This window comes from Saccoglossus kowalevskii, chromosome 21, assembly GCF_978046115.1.
Source record: "Saccoglossus kowalevskii chromosome 21, keSacKowa6.1, whole genome shotgun sequence".
Taxonomy (NCBI): Eukaryota; Metazoa; Hemichordata; class Enteropneusta; family Harrimaniidae; genus Saccoglossus; species Saccoglossus kowalevskii.
Window position 1 is genome coordinate 21,663,344 of NC_140661.1, and position 18,085 is coordinate 21,681,428.

Genomic DNA, 18,085 nt, shown 5'->3' on the forward strand with positions numbered 1-18,085 from the left:
GCTTCGAATTGAAAATATCAACACGAAATAAACAAATCTGGTAGTTTTCAAGAAGAAGATGGAAATGTAATTGTTGATGGACAGACAGACAATCACCTATATCAAAGCCTCTGTGAGACAGTGGAGGGACTGTGCCTATATGAACAGCTTCGCTCTGTCATCTACGATAAAAGCAGAGCTAAAAACTCGAAAATTCAGTGTTTGTTTTCATTATAGCCTAAAGTAGTATTGAACCACCAACTCATGAACAAAAAGCTAAGAAATACAAAATTTTGGAGAACAAAAAAACCACAAATCTGCATTCAATTTGCAGTTTAGAAAACAATTAATTAATTAATTACGTGGTTGATTTTTTAGAGCAGAATTTTTTTTTTTATTATATATTTGGCAAAGCTCTGGGATGAGCAATGAAGGCATTTTTTGCATAATTGGATATACCAGTAAACACAAACCTCAAAAAACATCATCTGAAATTCATTTCCCAAGACATTCAACAAGTTTCTGAAAATATCGGTAGTATATTCAGCAGGCAATTGAGAATGTCCCAGCCTTCTCTATTTTTGTATTTACATTTATAAGTAAATTTAATGTCTTGAACTGTGAGACAACTTAAAATGGGAGTCTTTATTGTCTATATACCCATATTAAAAACAAAATGGCTGGTAGGCAGCCATCTTGGATTCACGACACAGATCAACTTTCGTTGATGTGCTAGAATTTAATTGTGCACTATGTTTGGATCTAATTGGACAGTGTGAATTTGAAATATAAGCAGAAACTTGCATGTCTATAGAGGGCCTACACTTATTCATCTGCCATAGAGGGCCTACTTTTTAATGAGCTGACATAGAGGGCCTACTTTTTAATGAGCTGACATAGAGGGCCTACTTTTTAATGAGCTGACATAGAGGGCCTACTTTTTAATGAGCTGACATAGAGGGCCTACTTTTTAATGAGCTGACATAGAGGGCCTACTTTTTATTGAGTTGCCATAGAGGGCTTAGTTTTTTGTGTTGCCATAGACAGCATACTATTATTTATTTTTATTTTGCGAATGAAAAGGGGTTGGTGTGCTATGACTTTCCAGATAACCATGCAACAAAACAGAAAAATACATGTAAATGTTGTTTGCTTTACAGAGTTTCAGTTCCTCAAAATACTAGTTCTTCATATGAATGTGTTACCGGTAGATCTGATCTACAATCTAAGCTGAATGCTGGTCTCATTGATTGGTAAAAGATTTCAAATACTACCTCAGTTTGAACACCAAAAATGTGCGTGTGCCAACAGACCTCATGGGGAGAACAAAGATTCAGATTTATTCACTAATAGATACAACCTTGGTTAAAGATACATTCAACTGGGCCTGGTTGACGCTAGAGTAATGACTTTCAAATGGGAAATACAATATTTCTATCAAAATGCATTAATTAAATGCATTTTGTAGTTCTGATCGAGTAATCAATTTACGTAGTTTGTTCTCTGACTTCCTTCACCTCAGTGATCAAAGAAATGCTATTCACTGTTGGGCAACATGTTTCAAGTAGACATAGTTCGCCGGAATCTCACCATTGTTAAAACGCACCCATACAAAGGACCAAATCAGCACAGACTGTGAGCAAACGTTATTGTTTGCAAACCGTCTTTAGACAGAGTCACATTTTTTCCCATTCATTCATTTCTGTAACCATAGGGAAATAACCAGGTTGGAAACATTTACTCTGCAGTTAGTTACAAATTTTGTGTAAATTATTTATCTCTTTGTTTTTTATTTTTTTCACTGAAAGAGGGCCCCCCCCCCCCACTAAATTTTTTTTTCTTGACCCTCCAAGCATTAATAATTTCTTATTTAAATCTGTAGAAATCCAGTTAATAAATTAACTTGTCCATGACATAAAATTATTTTGATCCACAAACTGTAAGCTTGTAAGCTTCAGGATTTGATGAATTTATTTGATGAATTGGCAAACGTAACTGACTCTCAGTGATAGGAAGAGCATAGCGAGGTATAAAGTATGTTCTGAGAGCTGGATGATGAAATATCATGTAAAAATGAATGAATCTTTTTGATATCTCACTATGCTGATTATTAATGGGGGTTTTGATAAAGTGGCTCTACTGTCAGAACTGCACATGCCATACAATGAATGTTTATATTTTTTAAAGATAAGTTTAAAACCCACTTACAGGCAAACTAGTAAACTCAAACAGCTGTCTTACTAAGGTTTTTTTTTTTTTTTTTTTTTTGTGATGATGAAGTGCTAGTTACAACCATGACCAATGTTTATGTTTTACATGCGTATAGCACATATGTGGTGTGGTGTGGTGTAGAACTGAATAATAGAGCAGTAGCCCATGCACATGTGATGACTGTATTGCTTTAACCTTATCACCACCAGTTTTTGATTTTCATCACAAATCCACAAAATAGTCCTGTCTGCATTTTCCTTCAGAAGATTGGGACAAAAATAAACAATTTTTTTGAGTAAAAACTGAATTTTTTTTATATTGGCTTCAAAATTAGGGTTCAAAAATATTAAAGGATATAAGATTAAAAGTCTGGTGGTGAAAAGGTTGACGTCATGTTAAGTCCATGTCAAATGATCTGTGTAGCAATGACAATTCAGTTTGAGATGTATATAACCTTTGCTATGAGTCAAAGGTCTGCGAGGTATATATATCAATATTTGTTATCAGATCTCAACTGTTAGCTGTGCAAAATTGCATCAACATCTTGAATATGAAATAAGGTTAACCTTTTATACATGTTCTGTTTCACTAACACTGACCTTTTTTCAATTTTTTAACACCATTATCAGGTGTTAACCTACATTTATGTTGAATATTTGGTGGGAAAAATATTTGGTAGTCAAAGGGTTAAAGTGTTAAAAAGATTTTATATTTTTAAATATTCAGTATTCAGTATTATTTAGTAACCTTCTTATTTTAAATAGGCTTCATGCATGACCACCAAAAGATCACACATTCGGGTACAAATTTCTCAATTATTTCACACCAAAAAAGCAAACTCAAGTCCAAATTATAATACTGAAAAATATTGCTGTTAAAGGGCAACAACAAACCAGGAAGTACCCAACCCAGTTCAAACAGTCAACTTCTTCACCCCCCACCTGAGAAGAGCAAATAACAAGAAGTCTTGAGACGTGTGTGTGAGGATCTGCCTTGCTTTGTGCTGGGGGCGTAACACAATCAGCTTTTTTTTACAACTAGTTTGAGACTGCTGTAAACTTTTACAGTATAGATATTATTCCATAGATGCTCCTTATGATCATTACACTTTGACAAATCCCTAAATAATAGACTTGTTAATCGGTCTGAAGTGTTGTAGGTGGGCTTAACCTTTGGGTTAGTCTGCTCATATGTGTATTCATGGAAATGTATTGAAGTCATGGAGACAGCTAATCCTGTATCAACTACATAGTTACCTTGCAATGGACCACCAGGCTGTTCTTAGGTGTACTCGGAATGACTAGATTGCTAGCTAATTATCCTAGGAATACTTTTATACATGCCTTCAAAAATTCAATATATTGATGAGAATGGAAACGCCATGGGATATGCATGTTGCAACCTAATGTGTCAGGCACAAAGGCAGATATTCAGGCAGTATATGCAACAGAATACTTTTTCACTGGCAATTTCTGCAAGGTCCCATAATGTCCAATGTATGTAGCAAGTCTGAATGAAATCCAAAAATAGCCTCTGGAATCAGATCATGAAATGAATGTATGTACATATGTCACTTAATATCAGTGATATACATGTATGTGTAAAGACTAAATGTGATCGGATATCTGCATACACGGATGTACAGACGACAATTCACAAGTCCCAGTTTTCAGACATACAATGTAGCCTGAACAGGAACTTATAAAAACAGGGACTAATAAAATCATATAAAAATACTTTTTTCTCTGATAGTTTACACAGATTTTATTTTAAATTACGCAAGTCAACTCATGTTTTTGGTTTCCAACAAAAATAAATTACAGCTAATATTGAGTAATGGAATTGATGATAAAAACAAGAGCATTTCACACATATAATACTGAGGGCGCTATGACAATAACTTGCTGGTAGTTGAAAATTGATAGCAAACAAAGCAAAAGTTCAGTGTATGAGTTATGAAAAATTGTGAAAGTTTGATGGAGAGTGATTGCCGTGACATTAAGTGCTGTGTGAATGTCATCAAAGCTGTTTCTGCTATTGTGGGCACATAACAAATCAGTACAAGACAAGCCATTTAATCATCTTACCTGAATATCAATCGTTGGATGCACTGTTTTTTGAAGTTCAATGGCAAATATCTTTTCCCAGGGATCCTTTATAGCAGTGACAAGTGAGTTCATTGACTGTTCTGTTTCTGTTACAACGTCCCAACTAGATTCGTCACCAGTATCCTAATTAATTGTTCAATGCAAAAAGATAATTTCATATACATTAAATTTTTAATTAATTCAATTACTAAAAGGAATATTGCATTGTTTTGTTTGTACTAAGCAGTTCATTTGAACACATTAGGCAGCAAAGAAAATTATTTAAGCTTGAAGACATTGCAAACCTTGTCGTTAGGTTTTTTGTGAAACCTTAAAGTGCCTGTGCAATGCCCACCCTCACGTTTCCCATTTTAGATCTGTGTCCTACAGAAATGGGCAGTTATTAATTTTTTTGCTGAAAATGATTACTCGTATTCAAGTAAATTTGGGATATTGCTCGTGTTGTAGCCACGCCCACCTATCCTGAAACGGCCGACTGTTTCCGGATTTCCGACTCTCGCCGAAAGTGCGCCACCAAATGCCAAAATGTGAGAGGAAGTCATACCCCTGATCCGTAATAACACTGGTCATTCAGTATACTTTTAAACGATATACATTTTTCGGCGTTTTTTTTCTTCTTTTTTTGTGTCTATTTTCTTTTTTTTGAGAGAGAGAGAGAGAGTTTTTAGATGTTGTGTTGTGGGCAGTTGCAGTGAAACGTATAGTCATAGTGTAAGTGTTGACACGTTTCTAATCGATCCGAAGGTGCGACATCAGTGGACGAAAGCCACTTAACCTCAGATTCTTTTGGGGGGGGGGGAAACTGTCCTCGTCCATGAAAAAAAAAACTAGGTTTAAAGAGAAATGCCGTCAACATAAACCTGGTGCAACACTTTTGAAAAAAATAGATTCCGGACCATGATCACCCAGGCGGATTTCAGAAGAGAGAGAAACGTCCGGCAAGTGTTTCAAATGAGTTGACTTCTTTTGCGATCCTGATTATGATCGTTTTATAGAGACCATTTAGTCAATGTTAAGTAAAAGGTAGCAATAATTTTGACAGTGACACGAAAACGAAGCGTCGGACAAACAGGAAATTACACAGCCTTACACACTGCTAATTGTTTTCATTTTCGAAGGCTAAAAGTATCTGAATTGTTTCGTGATTGGTGTTGAATATCGAATTCACACCTCTGTTCTTTTTTTACCTCCATGCTTGCAGTTTGATCTGCGTAATAATTTATGAAATAAGAATCTGGGCTTGGTCAATGTGTTTCCACCAAATAAAGTTTTAATATGATCACAGTCCCTCTGTGATAGAGGGACTGTGATATGATGTTACAATTATGACAAATACACCACGGATCACGCTAACTCGAATCCACTCTGAATTTATCTGTATGTGTGTCGATCTTAATTATTTTTGTTATCCAATTAAACGCCGCTTTTAACGCACTTGCCCTCGTCCTGACCCGACATGTTCACCTATTTCAACAACATTTCAATTTATTTCCATGCGGCTGTCATTTATTTAGTAACTGTGATTTGTTTTTGTTAATTATTTTATAGTGATCACGATAGTCTAATGTTTAGAATGTCAAAATATGTTCTCTTTTTTTTTAATTTTGAAAGTTTTACCCAGACGATCGATGAAATAAAACAGTGTAGTGACGTGCCTAGTAACCTGCTAAATAACGAGATAATTCTGACGTCACATTCTATTTTGTCCATCTACAGTGTACAAACGTGTGCCGGTTACGATCACGGTGACCAGCTACACCAGAATGGACATACCGGTATTTCGCATCTAACTCAACCCCATGCAACAAAAATTGACAGTATGTGTTCATTATGGTCTATTCCCCCTCAACGAACAAGTACATAAGTGAAAATTTAGTCAAAGACGAGAAAACTGCACATGAAATTTGCCTTATTTACACGTATCGGCAATGCAAGCTGCCATGCGACTTCCCCTTCTGACGTCACAAGAGGAATTTCTGTATGCAAATGAGAAGCTAATGAGGAGCCTCGTTTTAAAATACACAAAAATAAAGTTGCCCTAGACTAGAGTTTAAAACACATTTTTTCACTTAAAAAAATAATTCATGCTTAGAAACAAAAAAATTAATAATATTTAGGTATCAATGGATAATTTTAGGCGTGAAAATAGCATCCATATCACAGGCACTTTAAATAAAATGAAAATAAAAAATTCAACTTATATGAAAAATTAAAGCATAAGCACAATTTTAATGAAAAATTTGAGTAACAAAATTTGTTACAATAGTCAACCCAAAATATAGTTAGGTATTGTCCAATTTTAGAATTCAAGAATAGTCTACTCGGATTTCCCTATTAGTTATTATGTTGTGAATTTGTTCATTAACAATTTTCCTTATGGGAAAAAAATTGTCAAGCTGAGGTAATTGGGTATGAAAGGTCAAAGACCATCTATAAATAGAACAAAAACACTTGTACTTTGAAAGGAAATTATTAACAACTGCATCAGAGAGTGGAAACTAACCTCGTTGAAAAATTCTATTCTAATCTGACAAACAGCATCTTCATACAGCTCCTGAAACATGAAAATACAAAACAATGTTTTTTACTTGTTTCCTGAAATTTGTTAAATGTTCATCACTGGTATCAGGTAAAATAAAAGTCCCTGTCAATGGCATAGACCGTGTTGGTATTTGACTGAATTGAAATTTGAAGACACATAATTATATCTTGGTCAATACTATTATTTCTTATTTAAAAACAAAAACAAATACAAATCAGGAATACAGCACTGTTTGGCGTTGGCATTTTTTTCCTTTTTATCCGTTTATTTTCTACTGCTTAGAGTGTGTTGTATAGGCACACTTTTGTTTTAAAATTTAAAATCGAAAACTATTGTGGTGGGAGCTGAATATTTTAATATGATCTGGCATGTTGAATATTCAAAATCATATTTGAATGTCACAAGATATTTTATCAAAAAAAAGATTGTTGTTGTGTTATGTAATGTCATCAGTTTGACTGAAACACCAACAAGCCCGGGAAATACATCCAAGACATCAAATGTTTGTTTTTTTAGAGATGACGGCAAGTGTAATTCATTTCATGGAAATCCGCTGCTCACATTATTCAGTCTATGTGTTGCAAACATGGCAGAGCTTCATGATTACAATAAAACAGATAATACACCAATTTCAATAAATAGCGCCCTCTAGTGCTGACAAACATCCATAACAAAAGAAATGTTGTTGGATTTGCTTGTGTATCTCTTTGAGCACAGCAAATTTTACAAAAAAAAAATAGATTTTTTTTGAAAAAATAAGAGGAGGTTATACATCCAAATAATACAGGTATTTTCTTTTTTTTTACTTTTCAGCTGCAGTCGGTACTTACTAGAAGGATGTATTAGTCAAAAAACTTACAATTCCTGAAATATTGCTTATCTTTTGATGAATTTTACATGTAAATTGTTGAGATTTTGTAGAAGGTGGCGCTTGTAACTTCGGTAACGGCCACTGATGGTCCTCCTCAACCAAACATATGTCAGTTGCTGTGACAACTATAGTGATGGGCTTCTGCTTTTTGTGACCTGTTTATATGAATGAAATTATCAATTATTATTATTATTTATTAAAAAAAGCTCTAACTAATCAAAACTAAAAATAATTTAGATAATAGTGCATGAAGGCATTGCAATTACTGTATTAACAGACGCATAGCAGAGGTGGTTGAATTTACATAATTAGCGGTATTCTCCTAATAACCTAATAATTAATTGTCTTTTCCTGCGTATAGTCATTGTTTAAAGATTTATATATGAATGGAGCCTGAATTAATAGTCCCGGTTTTCAAAGTTCAACCATACAGTGATAAGAAATAGAAATTGAAAACACTATTATTGTATTTGCTCTATTAGAAGCGCTTGGTTAAAACGGATAACCATAATTAAACATTGGTGGTTAAAATAGACAACAGACGTGAACGAGATAAAACTGCGTAATTTATACATACCTTTACTGTTTTTTACTTTGTGATATGCTAATAAATACAATATTAAGTCGGTGTCAGTTTCTACGATACTATCATCATGACTACCAGTTATTAGGACTTGAGTGATGAGATTAGCGTACGTCGTCGGATTCTCACTGGTAATATCCTTTAGTTTGTTTTCAGGCATTCCTTTGATAATTCCTGTGAATATCAAATAAACATTGTACAATAATAAATACCATCTGTTATGATATGGTCAAACTATATTGTGTAACCCCCCCCCCCCCCCAATAATTCTGAGCGCTGTGCAAACTGAATACCTCTTAACACAATTGCTCACATTGTTCTCCATGGATTTGTTTATATAGATATCTAAAACTGAATTCTATGAACCACAAATCGTAGAAAACAGGTCAATATTAATTTTGATTAGTTACTTTAATGTTAAGTTTTATGAATCTCTAGCAGAACATAGAATATGGAATAAAAATTCAGATAGGTTTTAAAAATCAACTGCATACATTGCTAGATTATTTGATGTCATTGCAACATTCAATGTAACACTACCCTCTCTCACAGTGATCCATCCATGTGTTAAAGTAATTCTCACACACAAACAAGTGGAGAAACAAGTTGGCAGACTCAATTGCTGCTCTAATCTTTACTACTACCGGTACTCTGCAATGTAATAACTCACCTGTAAAGCATTCAATGAATGTTTTGCATCGTGTGGCATCGCGAACCAAATAGGTATAACAAGAATTATCAGAATTAAATTCTAGTTGAAAGTTTTGGTTACTCAGACCAATGTTAATATACTGTAGATAACCTATAGAATATTGTGCTTTCTTCTGTAACCACTCAGTCGGCGTGTCACTGAAATAAACATAGTTTTAAGTGAAAATAGGGGTTTTCTCAATTTTCATTGATTTGAAGAATCAGTTTTACATGTTTTGCAGCTACCTTATTTGCTTTTTTTTTTAAAGCACATGTACTTTAAAACATAAATAACAAGTCATTGAAATTGACACAGTCCTCATAAAATTTTTGAAAGTTCTCTTTGTGCTCGCCATATTAAAGCGTAGGGGTTGTCACGAGCATGTCCTTGAAATTTGAGTACCAAGTGGCATATACAACAGATTGTTTATTTACATCAAAACACGTGTTCCGTGTAGTAGTAATATGGCCAAAAATAAAATCAGCCGTTATTCGGCCATCTTAGATCTGATTATGAAACACACTGATATGTATGATGTATGTGCCAAATACAAATGAAAATGGTACATAAATTGAGGAAATATAGTAATAAAGCCAAAAAGTCAGATGGCTGTCAATCGGCCATCCTTGACCAGATTTTGAAACAAATTGTCATGGACATGCATCCTAACATGTATAAAGTACATGTATGTGCCAAATTTGAATGAAAACTGACAGAGCACGTCCAAGCATGAAAAAACAAAAACAAGATGCCTGCCAGTCGACCATCTTTGATCCAATTGCGAAATAAATCGACATGTATCCTAACATGTATAATCCATGTACCAAGTTTGAATGACAACAGACAAAGCATGTCCAAAATACAACATTTTCAAAAAACAAGATGGCTGCCAGTCGGCCATTTTGAATCAAATCGCTAAACCACTGCATGTGCATATGTCCCACATAAGGTACTAGGCACATGCAAAGAATGAACGGAATCGGTCCACAGTATTCTGAAATATGACTCTGGACAGACTGACGCACGGATGTACAGACTCAGGAACTCACAGACGGTCGGGAACATGTATCCTAACATGTATGATCTATATACTAAATTTGAATGAAAACTGACAAAGCATGTCTAAAATACAACATTTTCAAAAAACAAGATGGCTGCCAGTCGGCCATCTTTGATCCAATTGTGAAATAAATTGTCATGGACATGTATCCTAACATGTATAATCTATGTACCAAGTGTGAATGAAAACTGACAAAGCATGTCCAGAATACAACATTTTCAAAAAACAAGATGGCTGCCAGTCAGCCATTTTGATTTGAATCCCACATAAAGTATTAGCCACATGCAAATAATGAACGGGATCGGTCCAAGGGATCCTGAGATATGACTCCGGACGGACGCACGGACGGACGGACGAAGACCGAATTATAAGTCCTCGTTTTTGGACTTTGTCCGAACGGGGACTAAAAAGTGTACCAAGTATCTACAGTTTAAGTAAGTCATGTTTTAATGATTTGAATACAGTAAATGCAATGTCTGTGTATGCTGCTATCAAAGATACACTTCTAATAAAAACAAATACAGGATCAACAGGGTTATTTGGGTAACTACACGCATAAAAAGTGTAATGGTGAAAAAAACTTAGTGTTTATGTTTTCATTTCTGTCATGTAAACTTTTGGTATAACCACATATTTTGAAGTAATGTCTATAGAGGGCAAGTTTTTTGCTTTGCCTGAGTTTTTCTATACTGACTAGCAAGATTAAACACATTGAGTTATCAGGAAAAATTCTAATAAAACCACAAAATTAAGGACAAAATTAAGGCTGCAAGCAGCATCACAGGGGCCCAAGTATACATGCCATAAATAATGAGTTCAAATGATACACATGATACACAATTAGTTTGAATGATTAATACCATGAGGTCGAAATGCAGTTGGTTCCATATATTTATTTGAGATATAAATGTTATGAATATTAACGAGTTCACATGACCATATATGGTCATCTGTTATTTTAATCAAATCTCTTGTCCAACGTTGCCATAAAAACACAGGATTCGTCTTCCTAACTGCAACAGTGTTTGAGTTATAACAGTTATGCATATTAATGAGCTCACATGACCATATATGGTTATCTGTTATTTTAATCAAATATCTTGTTCAATGTTGTCATAATAACACAGGATTCATCTTTCTAACTACAACAGTGCTTGAGTTATAACAGTTATGCATATTAATGAGTTCATCTGACCATATATGGTCATATGTTATTTTAATCAAATCTCAGGTTCACTGTTGTCATGATAACACAGGAATCATCTTCCTAACTACAACAGTGTTTGAGATATAATGGTTATGCATATTAATGAGTTCACATGACCATATATGGTAATCTGTTATTTTAATGAAATCTCTTGTTTACTGTTGTCATGATAACACAGGAATCATCTTCCTAACTGCAATAGTGCTTGAGATATAGCAGCTATGCATATTAATAAGGTTAGAAGCCCCCCACCCCATGGGCGCGTAGCCACATGACCTAGCCATATGCCATTCAGGGGAAAGAATGTATCTAAAGAGTAGAATACACGTACAAAATTTTATTCCAATCGGACTAATAGAAAACATGTAGTTGCATAATTTCAATTTTCACAAAATCCAAGATGGCGGCCAAACCACGTGACTTATGGAAAATATATTATTTTTTTCATATGGAGTTGAGGCCAGGCATGGTAAATATAAAAACATCTAGTAGATTCGTTGAATCACCTCTGAGAAACAAATGCCCAAACTTTTGGTCAATTTCCCTCAAAATCCAAGATGGCGGCCAAACCATGTGACTGATCTGAAATCTTTATAGGTTTCTGAAAGAGATTGATATAGAGATGCCATGCAGCAATATTGAAAATAATCGTCACGTGTGGCATGAGTGAAAAACTACTTCCTGTTGAGAACAAATCCAAAATAGGGGCCAAACCACGTGACCAATCATAATGAATTTCTCAAATCTAAATCTGCTCCATATGTAGAAGCTAAGTACTGAATATGAGAACATTTTACTTGGCGATTCTGAAGAAGAAGATTTTTAAGTGTTTTTTACCGTTTTTAGGAAAAACAAAATGGCGGGAAAAGTCACATGACCGCTAAAGTTTTTATTCCTGATATTGATTACACATGAGTTGTACTATACAGCATAAAAAATCTAGACGCCTAGACCCTCAGAAAGTGGTCAAACAGCCACTTCCGCTTTTATTTCAATCCAATATGGCTGCCAAACTAATTGGCCAATCAAAATTCTGAAAGCATGTTGCACCAGTTCATATTAGAGACTATCAGTATAGAGCAATTTCAGACCATTCCGTTCAGCGGTTTTCTCAAACGGCTTGACGAAAAAAGTTACGGAAGAAAGAAGAAGATGAAGAAGAAAAAAACGAACAATAAGAATAGGGGCCACGCCCTACAGGCTTGGGCCCTAATAAAAAGTCGTCTGCAAAATTCAATTGCAAAAAAATATGAAAAAAAGAAAAAGGACTTTTTAAATCTTTTTGCACTCACAGCATACATTCTGGGAAAGACCCATATAATACACCTGTTTCAAGAAATCGAGTCAGTGGAAATAATTACTACTAAATTATTACACATGTTCTATAATTGTTCTTATATTTTTCTTCATAAAAACACATCCTCATAGTCATTACAATTATGAGTGTAAGTTTGTCATAAAAATAATACTTACGTTTCCTCTTTGTGAATTTTTAAGATGTAAATGTTATGACTGGATACAATCAGCAATGACGAATAGTGTTCACCTTTGGGATGCTGTACCAGTGGAGACTACAAATGAGAAAAAACATTATCCCTATGGGAGCCACATATTTTTCCGACCCAGAATTTAGATCAAATATTTTTTGTAAACTTTTCACTATATTTCAGATATTGATTTTAGTTTTTGATCAAAAGGTTTGTAAATTGTTATCAATATTTCATGCGGGGAGGAACATACCATACAAAATCATTTTGTAGTTGGTGCCAAAAGCTGACAACGGTGCTTGAAATGTTAAAGAGCCAGTGTACACCCCACCTGACCAACTACCTATGCAAATCTTTACCAACAACCAATCAAAAACTGTGTTACACTGTAATATATATAAAAACAACATAGCTTGTTTTACTAAGGAATGCTCTAACTGGTTGACAAAAAGAAAAACTTGTTAAATGTGACTGAATGTTAAATGTGCGATGAATTTGCATGAAATTGACTATAAAAATATTCCTACCTTGAGAACACACTGAAATTCCTCTTCTTCATGTTTGAATAATGACATCATTGCATAAAGTTTTAATCGATGATCAACAACGGTGAAATCATCGTAATTATACTGTATCGGGAGCATAATCATGGTGCGATGTTTACCATGTCTGCCACTGTCTGTCAATGACCTGTCATGATGCGAGCCTACACTACCCGTGTAGACCGTACTACTATCAGTGAAAGAAGAACTCATCTCGAGCAGACTCATTGGCGTGGGCGTGTTACTGAGCGATGTCAGCGGAGTAATATGTGTGAAATCGTCAGAGTCTCCTCGGGTTGACTTTTCCTCCTCATCTGTACTATCCAACGTTCGCTCATACACGCTCTTTACCATACTGGCACATGTTTCGGCAGTGATTGCACTAAATGTTGTATCCCCGACTGATGGGCTCGCGATGCTGCTATCGTAAATCCCACTCTCCGGGCTGTGCAATCTGTCCGTGTGTTCACTTTTGTTGAGAAGTGATTCATTTAAACTGACGCTTCTTGGAACGCCACTGTTCGAACTAACACCGCTAGAACTACCGGCACTGACAGTACTCACATGCATATCATAGACACTACATTCAGTGCTTGGTGATGGCAGCAGTAAAATGCTACTTTGACTAGGATTACTCAACACAGCGATGTCGCTACTGCTGCTATTAACTAGCACGTCATCCTGTACAACTTTTTCCACATTTGTCTCTTTTGGCGTTGGCAGAATGGTTATATCATTAATGCTGTTACGATGCCTCGGATGGTGTAACTGTCCATTCTGAGACACTCTGCCAAAAGCAGCATTTTCAGTCGGTGTTGTCACACTAGACTCGATTGGATCTTTCGGAAATCCAGTAGGATATTGCAGAGTCATGGCAGCCTTGTTCTCTGCAACAATTCCCAATGTGCGTCTAAGCCTCTGCGGAGAGATCTCACTCGCATTAGCACCGTTTTTACCCCTTTTGCTATTATTTGAACTATCGCTATCCGAACTGCTGAACACGTCAGTCGGAACCAGTGAGTACTTCTGATTAAAACTTTCTTTATTTTCATTTTGCAACAATTCTTGTACTTTTCCTGATGGGAAGTCAAAAACCTCGCCAACGTGAGAAGCATCGTCTGACGCATCATTCGGGACCTTCTCAGAAAACACATCAGACTTCCTGATTTCATTTTCAACAAATTCTAGTTCTAGATTCCTGTTTGTTTTTGATGGAGAGAAGCTGTCACCACGAGTCGACAAAGCATGGAGTGTCATTTCACTATCAAATGGCAATGAACGAGCAATTAATGTTGACACACTGACATCATTGTTGATATCTCGTACAGGGCTGCTATAGGATTCAGTATCAGCTGTTACGTAGTCTGATGACGAGTTCCCCTCTGCTGACAGGAATGAGTTATCACTAAAAATTATGAAAAACAAAATGTATCAAACAGCATCCGGACTAATTTTAGAGAATCTATTAATGTTTTGAAAAAGTTGTTTATTTTATTCTTGATATCGAGTAGTAATATCCATTCTCAATAGTACATGTAAGTATATGAACCAATATGGCAGGAAATAAAATGTTCAAAAGTTGAGTGTCATTTAAGATAATTTGCTAACAAGTATCGGTGTCAATGAAAGCACACATAAACATATGGAAAGATGCTACCCAAAGTGTTTAGGGAAAGTTAAAATGTTAATAATATTTGACAGTCCAATTTTCAAAAGGTTAGCCAAATTTTTCAAACCAACGTTGCTCAAACTCTGGTGTGTTTCAGAAAACTTACATTTTTTCTTCTATGTTATCGATAAATAACCGTTGCTTAAAAAGACGAGCTATTCTGAATAGTTCCTTAGAACATTGATTACCAAATATTATCTACTGTAAAATACTTTATTTTAGCTGAAATTAATTTTTGGGTGTTTTGTATTGAATTTATTTTTACTAATTTTTGGATAGGAAAAAAGGTATATTTACTGGATTTTATTTTCACTAAATCAGCTCTTCAGCGAAAATAGCAAAAATCAAATCATAGTTAGAATTATATATTTTATATCAGAAAGCGTACTTGTCTGTTTTCCATGGTGACGACGCAGCCAATGGCTGTGCTGATCCTACTGATGCAATGGATCCAACTGGGGTGGATAGACTATGTTCAATCATGGTTGGTTTCTCTATTTCAATTAGTAACTCGTTACCGCAATGCGGACACACTGGGACTTCATGCAAAGAGTCAAAACCTACAATACAAAAATTTAGTTACAACCCAAGAGAAGAGCACCATTATTCTATCTTGGGTATGAACGACTGGTTCTTGCCTACCAGACACTGAACACACGTAAAACAACTTGACAGCCTATATGACTCTGACAATGAGTTGCTAAAGAAGGAAATATACACAAAACTATAAATATAAAACACATGACTTGGTTTCGCATATATTATTTCAATTAAATTACTGAGATCAGATCTTGGTAACAATACAGTCCGTTCATTTCATCGCAAAATGTACCGGGTATATACCATATACCTCTGCCATTTACATAAGCATATATGCTACTAATACAGCACTTACGATACATCTACATTTGGAATTATTACCCTTGATATTTTTTCTAATTGTAACAGGGTGATGTATTTAGAAAACCTTCATAAATATGTACAAATTTGCTCTCAACATAGCAGAAGATAAAATGCACTATAATCAGGTGAAATTCTTGTAATACATTCACACATGTGGTGATTTTCTTTTCGATACAAATAAGCACAGAGCAATCACATATACACACTAATGCACATTTACGGTCAATATAAATACAATACTCGAACAATGTTTTTCATGTGATAACAAGGTTTGCAGGCTTGTAGTATTGATACTACCATGAGCCACATTGTCCATTTATAAAATGATTATTTAAGGTGCAGGTTCGTGGGCACTTGGGAGTGAAATTTTTGTTTTTTGTTTTTTATTATCCAAAAAGTCTTGGCTATAGACTGTTAAAGTTTTGTAGAATTGTGAATAGTGGAACATACTCAAAAAACGATTTTAAAATATAGATAACTTGTGCAAAATTATCTCTTTTGAATGCTTAGCAAGATTTACCAAGGCTGTACATAAATAATAAAAAAAAACATGATGGAAAAAAAGAAATGACGGGATCTCCATATTATGCACTGTATTTAACTTTTTACAAAACGATAATACATTTAAATTTGAAACTGTAACAGCCATTTTAATTATGAGCATTAGCAAACTTCTTACTGAGTGAATTGTTATGCAAATTAGCAATTATCTCAGCTTCTTTTTAGTCCACATTCCAAAACTTTAAAAAAAAAATAGCTCGTAGACGCTTTGACCTTTTGTTTTGAAATTTTCACAAATGATTGACAATGTGTTTATCTTCAAAACGCCGTCGGGGCATTGTTTTTAGTTTAATAGTGTTATAGCAATCGTACAGACAACTAGCCTGGGTATTAATTTATGCATAAACTTGAAGTAGTGAAATTTGAGCTGCTGCCCTACAAAATTGACAACTGGTAGACAGTTTTCAAGACGGCGCTTTCTTCATAGTAAACAGATATACCCATAAACCAATTTTGACAGGAAACAGAAGCATGGTTGAGAAGCTAATTTTTTTTAAATCACTTTTGACCAAAAAAGCACATTTTTGTGCATATTTCAAACTACAGTGTCCATAAAAAAAAATACTAACAAAACTTTAAAATTCATACAATAAACTTTCCGAAAATACATAGTTTTGTGCACAAGGGAGGTCATCTTGGTTTCCTAATTAACTAATTAAAATACCTGTCAGGTAAACTGCATCTCTACCTTAAATGAAAAAAAACAAAAAAACATTTGCATTTTGAATTATTGTTCTTACCCAAGTTCTCTTCCATTTTGACAGCCGACTGCTGATACATCTGACTGGGCGTCTTGGATCTGCTCTGAACCTTCTTGTGCGCGTGGTGTTTGTCGAATACACTAGAACACTTCAAACATTGATACTGATGGATCAAACACTGTGAGTTGTATTGATATTTGTCTACCAATGGTTGCAGAATCTCCAATAATAACTACAAAGTGAGCAAAAAAAAAAAAAAACAGTTTTGGCAAAACAATGTCTTCTGAATGAGGACTGAAATATTATTGTTCAAAGTTATTATGTGCTCTGGGGTTAGACTGAAAATATCATCTAAACTGTGCTCTCTGACACGTACATGATTAGCTCAAACCAATAACAAAAGGCATCCAGTTTCTCAGAATGAATGTTGTTTTGATTGGCATATACCGGTCACAACAATAAGGAAGTGTTGTGTTATCCAGTGTACACAACTCTTGTCTTTGCACTTACCTTACAGTTTTCTTCATCTTCCATCACATATTCTCTTTTCTGTCTTGTTTTCATGACATAATCCAACATAATCGTCACTATGGGGAGCATACTATGATGGCTGCTCACTTCATCAAAGATGACTTCACGTCTCGTTTTCACGCTTTCTATACTCTTGATGTCAAGTTTTTCGATAGTTTTACCGTCTAAGTTACGTTCGTGTAAACATTGGTTACTTATGGAAAGAAAAATTTCTTGATTTCCGCTGGTTGTCGAGCCAAGGATAGTAACTATAAATGGACCTGTCAAAACAACAGTAAATTACATTGTAGTTTTTTAGCACGGTGATGAGCAGACAGTCCCATCAATTCTGTTTACATGTTTGGAACAAGATAATGCAATTTTCGTACACGCATAATTGTACAAATATGCGCCATCAAGGTAAACATTAATTATTAAGAGGGGTTTTATATTTTACCAT

At 34.8% G+C, this 18,085-nt stretch overlaps 1 protein-coding gene across 1 annotated transcript in view; it reads right to left on the bottom strand.

Moving 5' to 3' along the window:
* LOC100372138 (uncharacterized) overlaps nucleotides 1-18,085 on the bottom strand; it is a 39,245-nt gene that overhangs the window by 6,798 nt on the left and 14,362 nt on the right. Inside the window, exons 11-20 of the mRNA XM_085494787.1 lie at nucleotides 17,626-17,906; nucleotides 17,155-17,347; nucleotides 15,339-15,510; nucleotides 13,267-14,686; nucleotides 12,726-12,823; nucleotides 8,965-9,143; nucleotides 8,289-8,468; nucleotides 7,700-7,866; nucleotides 6,802-6,852; nucleotides 4,278-4,421 (exon numbers count right to left, since the gene is read on the bottom strand). Coding sequence (XP_085350913.1) covers nucleotides 4,278-4,421; nucleotides 6,802-6,852; nucleotides 7,700-7,866; nucleotides 8,289-8,468; nucleotides 8,965-9,143; nucleotides 12,726-12,823; nucleotides 13,267-14,686; nucleotides 15,339-15,510; nucleotides 17,155-17,347; nucleotides 17,626-17,906 — 2,885 coding nt within the window. The remainder of the gene's footprint in view (nucleotides 1-4,277; nucleotides 4,422-6,801; nucleotides 6,853-7,699; nucleotides 7,867-8,288; nucleotides 8,469-8,964; nucleotides 9,144-12,725; nucleotides 12,824-13,266; nucleotides 14,687-15,338; nucleotides 15,511-17,154; nucleotides 17,348-17,625; nucleotides 17,907-18,085) is intronic.